Genomic DNA, 5,709 nt, shown 5'->3' on the forward strand with positions numbered 1-5,709 from the left:
TATCCTCTACAACCACAAGGACCATTTATGTAATTTTGTCGAGTTAATATGATTAAAAGATTTGCTTCTTCCGACTACCTTGCTAATTTGTTGATTTATTGTTGCTTTTATGGATGCTTTGTGATTAAAGAAAACAAAGGATTTTATCCTTATTTTGATACCTTATTTTACCTTTTATGGATGCTTTGTGATTAAAAAAACGAAGGATTTATGGATGTCTTGCTAAACGGTCCCTAACACAGCTCCATTGCAATGGTATCAAAATGGCCTGGCATGGTGGAGCCCAGGTTGAGTGGATGCCATGAAATGTTTCACTGTTCATGGCCAATTGAAGAATGCCGATCTCCATTTGATCCTTTTGAATCAATACCACCAATTCATGACCAATTGAAGCATACATCATGTACAAACAAAAACCCCCCTCAACAGTGAAGGTGAAACCTCAACGTTACCCTAAAACCCAAAATCGAATTACCTTTTCAAATTTCAACTAACCTATTCACAACTAGATCTACCTATCGGGCAGAAGGGAGTGCAACAGACTCATGAAACGACAAGTAAGGATCGCCACCATGATCAAGTAATCCCATATTCAACGAAGAATGAAAAGATGTCCGTGAAATTTCATCAGAACTACCTCCCTCTCCACCCTTCTCTATCGCAATCGCATCTTGAATCTCCTTAATAACTTCAGACATTGAAGGTCTCGTGTTTGCGTGAGGTTGGACACACATCAACGCTTTCTCTGCTATCTTCCACATCGATTGAATATCATAGTCGTCTCCTAAACACGGATCAATTATCCCTTGAATGTCCCCGTTCTCTATATGAAACTTCGCCTGCAAAAAACCAACCCTAATTACCTCTCATGGATTCAACCATTTTTTTCTTTTGTTTTTCACTTAAAAGCCTTACCCACTGCACAATGTTGCGGCAATTTATACCAAAGCTTTCGTTAGAAATGGCTTCTTTACCAGAAACCAACTCAAGAAGAATGACTCCAAAACTATAGATATCGCTTTTTTCTGTCAAATGGTTCGAGATGTAATATCTACAAATCACAAGTAATATGAAGATGAGAATCAACAAAATTATTCAAGAAAATAAGAAATTAAATCGAACATTGACTTACTCAGGATCAAGATACCCAAGAGTGCCTCGAACTATGCTTGATACATGTGAAGTTCCATCAACTGCAAGTTTCGAGAGACCAAAATCTGAAACTTTGGCTTTCATGTTGTGATCAAGAAGAATGTTGCTTGTTTTCAAGTCTCTATGGATAATGGAAGGGACACAACCAGTATGAAGGTACTCGATTCCTAAAACAAAAACGAGATATCTCATATATCAGTAAGAAAGGTTAAGTGCAAGAAATATCATTTCTTCTTACTATAATCAGATACATTATTTAGAGTGCAAATGCCTTAATAAGAAAAACAAACCTTTGGCAGATTCTTGAGCAATCTCGAGGCGCTTGATCCAATTGATTCTTTGTTCTTTTGCTAAAGGTCCTAATTTGTACACAACCCTTTGTTAATCAATGCCAAAAAGACTCAAAAAGTCAAACGAATCAAAACCAAAAGGGCAATCCGATGAGGTAAATTAAGAACTTACCATAAAGATGTTCTTTGAGAGTTCCATTATGCATGAACTCATAAACAAGAATATCCATCCCTTCTTCTTGGCAAAACCCATAGAATTTTACCAAGTTTCTATGATGTATTCTTGACAGAAGACTCACCTTCATAAATTGAATTCAAAAATATTTACTTGTGTTGATTAAAAAAAAAAAAAAGAAACAAACAAAATTTGTTGTTAAAAAAAGTAAACCTCATTTGCAAATTCCTTCTTTCCTTGATGAATGTTGTTATTTCCAAGAAGCTTGACTGCAATTTCCTTTCCATCATTCAACTTACCATAATACACAGTTCCAAATCCACCAGATCCAAGTTTCTTCTCAAAATCCTTTGTTGCAATTCTAATTTCAGATAGTGTAAAACATCGGGCACCTTCTGAAGTTGTTGTTGTTGTTGTGTTCATAGAAGAAACATGCATGATGTGTTTAGGCTCTAACAAACAAAAAAAGGACAATTAAATAAAAAATTATCATGAGACTATGAATCCTAAAATTACAAAACTTGAAGTAAAAAAATTACTATACCTTGCTTGTGATCTTTCTTCCCTTTGCGAATAAGCATGCATGAGATTATGAACCCTAAAATTAAAACAGCAGCCCCAACTAGTAATCCAAAGATAATGTATATAATGTTTCTTCCTTCACTACTTTGTTTATGAAGATTTTTGTTTCCAGTGTAGCTGATAAATCCAAATCCAGAAATAACAACTTACAGATTGAAGAGAATTATAAATATAGTTTTAAGGAACTAAAAAAAAAACACTAACTTTAATACTATGTTCTTGTTCAGAAGGCCAGGTGGCACAGATCCAGATAATAAGTTATTCTGCACATACCTGCATAGTGCATAGATTGACTCGTTGAAGTCAAATGTTGACTTTTCCATTTTTAAAGTCAAAATGAAAATAGAGTACTTACAATTTACTTAAATTAGGTAAGTTTGCTAAAGAGGAAGGTAGATGACCAGTCAACCGATTGTTTTCAAGATGTCTGGATAAAAAAAGTCTTATCAGATATGAATATGATCACAAATTATAGAATAACAAAGTAAAAGTTATTTTACATGATTTTTAAATTCGGGCATCCTGTAAAATCAGGGATTTGACCAGTCAACGCATTCCCATCAAGCCACCTATTGCAAAGAAAATGTATTTTAGACTATTTGTTATTATGTACATTTAATAATGTAACAAGAATAGGTAATTTTGGTTATGTACTAATTATGTATATGATAATATACACTTACAATTCTTCTAAGCCGGTCAACTTGGTCAAATCCAAAGGGATGCTTCCAGTCATGTTCTTATTAGACAATTTTCTGAATTGAAGGGTAGAATAGTCAATGTACATAATATCACCATGATATATATAAAGTTTCAAATTTGAAAAACTTACATTGATATAACCTTGGGTTGAGGATCGGAATCACACTCCAACCATGACCATGGAACCGGTAAGCACGGATCGCCACCTTCTTGGGCCCACTCTAACGACTTGTAAACAGAAACTATACTCGCAACCACACCCACTGAAACATCATGAAAAAAAGACTATAATACCCTTACAAGAAAAATGAGGGTAGAAATAGAATAGTGATATAGTCATACACACCATCAAAAGAAGCATCAGCTATTTCGAGATATCTACTGATTTCAATCGCATTAAGAAGAGGGCCTTCAGTAGAATCAGATGTCTTCCCGAATCTAAAGGATAAAACAAAAGGAAGTGAAATGTTATCAAATCCGGGTTCATATAAACGGTATTTCCCCTGAGCGTTTTCTTGAATGTTGACAATGGCTTTACTGATATCCGGAGCTCCGGGAAGAATTAGCCGGAATTTACGGGTTTTATTCTGATTTAAATCTTCAATTTCAGCAAAATAAGTGTAAGCCCAACCAAAACCCGGGAACCCGTCCAAATTCAATCGGTAAGTTAATGACCCGTTTCGGCCCACAACAGCTGTCTGCATGACCTTCTGAGGGGGTAATTCGTCTTTTCCGACATCAATTGGTAATTTTGTGGAAATTTTTTGGGTCCCGGAAGCCACGTCGACAAGGTAATTTGCTTTTTTAACCAAATCCGATTGCCAAATTCTATCAAACGGGTCATCCGGGTACCTTACCGGATCTTCATTTTCTGCCCCGAAATTGATTCTAGCAGAAACACTTAGAAAAAATTGGTTCTCGAATGGCGTAAGGTAAATAGAGCCATTGAATTGTCGAAGCTCGAGTGTTGAGATGAAAGGAAGGCCTGTTTTGGAATTGGATAAACAGATACTGATTGTAGGATCAGAAGCTAAAAAGATGAGTTCTTGAGATTCTATGGTGTTAGCGTCTGAGATGACAATTGTTGACCAGTGAGTGGGGCCCAGTGAGATGTCGAATTTAGGGTATACGTTGTTGTTATCGAAATTACCATATAAAAAAGTAGCTCTTATGAGGTATCGAGTCCTGGTTTTCACGTTAAGTGAGTAGCAGTATTTCCGGTTATCCGCCGGAAAATATCGGAGTGTTTGATATTGTCGTCTGTTTTCGTTTTCGATGGAGATTTTAGTCGTTGTTCCGTATTTGATTTCATCGTCGGGAATCCACTCCAGTCCGAGGTTGTCTGTGTGGTTCTTGTCGCCACCGCAATCTAGACTTATAAAACCTGCAACACGTAAGTAAAACAAGATTTATTACGCAGCTTTCTCGATTCAAGATTCATGTTCATCCAAAAAGAATAAAGTTTAAGAACCCTAAAAACATGTTAGTCGATGTTTAAGAAAAGTGATCATCGAATCAAGAAAACAGAGGATTCATCTAGAAAACAATCAAATCAAGAAAAGTAAAATACAGAGATAACATAAATAAGAATAATCTGGAAGGAAAAAGGTGAACCTGGCATCTGGGATTTGGTGAACTCCATGAAACTGTGAAGAAGAAGAAGAATCGAGACGAACAAGAAACGATTAAACCCCATTCGGGTTCTATTCTGTAATCTATATCTTCAAACGAGGTGGAAAACAGGGTTTAACAGAAGATCAAATCACAAAAAACCCATGAAAAAGTGGTTGCATTGTGAATGAAAATATGAAAAAGATTGAATCTTTTAAACCCTAGAAACAAAAAGAAATTCTTCCCCTTTCTCTAAAGTTAAACAAGTTTTAGTTTAGTGGAAAAAGCGAAAAGAAACTGATGATTTTTACTTTATAGGGGAATAATAACGTGGAGTGAACTGAGTATGAACAAGGAGAATGATTATGTGAAGAAGGCTGTGTTTAGTGTTTACCATTAACAAGAAACAGGCGGGGCCTACTGGAATGTGCAAGCACTTCTGTTGGAGTTTAGGCTGGCTTATCTTTAATAATTTCACTTGTTATGATCATTTCGTCTAAAAAATCAAACCCCTTTTTAGTCGTTTTGATAATGATTATATGATATTTTTTAGGGTAGACTATAAACTTCATCATATCATATGGTATACTTAAGTTATATATTCAGTTAAAAAAAAAAGTTTCGCAATTTCAGTTCCAACTTTTGCAATCTCAGTCACATATATGTTTTTTTTTTTGGGTCAAAATTAATGATTTTTCATTTTTGTTTGAATTTATGATTAAATCTAACTATTAGATTGCATTTAATCAAATGATATGCGAACGTTTTAGAAAAATGACATAACCTAGTTTTTATACTTTTTTTTTTATCATGATGTTTGAAAAGGACGAAAAAACATAAAATAAGATGTTAGACTATTCACATTAATACAATGTCACTAATCTTTCAAGTATATTAGCTTTGCACTTATCACCTACATCAATACAATACAAATTATCTTTCCAAAGTGGATCTCATTGACACATCACCAATTAATTTATAAAACGTAAAATAAATCTAAAATTATATATATATATATATATATATATATATATATATATATATATATATATATATATATATATATATATATATATATATATATATATACTACTTTTCCAATAAATTATTTATCCTTTCACTCATTATAATTATTTGTTATGGGGTGTTTTTTAAATTATTGTAAAGAAATGCAAATAAAACAATATAAAAGATACA

The 5,709-nt window shown here is 33.9% G+C and overlaps 1 protein-coding gene across 1 annotated transcript; it reads right to left on the reverse strand.

The window, feature by feature from the left end:
- Positions 1–328: 328 nt before the first annotated feature.
- Positions 329–4,853, reverse strand: LOC145032704 (putative LRR receptor-like serine/threonine-protein kinase At1g67720). The gene is made up of 14 exons (XM_078981603.1): positions 4,516–4,853; positions 3,248–4,285; positions 3,032–3,164; positions 2,883–2,954; positions 2,700–2,768; positions 2,555–2,626; positions 2,404–2,472; positions 2,162–2,316; positions 1,831–2,069; positions 1,615–1,741; positions 1,443–1,511; positions 1,133–1,319; positions 916–1,051; positions 329–839 (listed from the first exon to the last, which is right to left on the reverse strand). The coding sequence occupies exons 1-14, from the start codon at positions 4,595–4,597 to the stop codon at positions 516–518; spliced, it is 2,772 nt and encodes a 923-aa protein (XP_078837729.1). The 5' UTR covers positions 4,598–4,853; the 3' UTR covers positions 329–515.
- Positions 4,854–5,709: the final 856 nt, after the last annotated feature.

The sequence above is a fragment of the Lactuca saligna genome, chromosome 2 (assembly GCF_052625555.1).
Source record: "Lactuca saligna cultivar CGN05327 chromosome 2, ASM5262555v1, whole genome shotgun sequence".
NCBI lineage: Eukaryota > Viridiplantae > Streptophyta > Magnoliopsida > Asterales > Asteraceae > Lactuca > Lactuca saligna.

Bases quoted from the DNA above. Each gene is read 5' to 3' on its own strand.
- LOC145032704 (XM_078981603.1), bottom strand. From the start codon at position 4,597: ATGGGGTTTAATCGTTTCTTGTTCGTCTCGATTCTTCTTCTTCTTCAC. The intron at 2,317-2,403 runs GTTAGTGTTTTT...TGGATTTATCAG, and splicing joins AACAAGAACATAGTATTAAA to CTACACTGGAAACAAAAATC. The intron at 1,052-1,132 runs GTAAGTCAATGT...TGTGATTTGTAG, and splicing joins CTTGGGTATCTTGATCCTGA to ATATTACATCTCGAACCATT.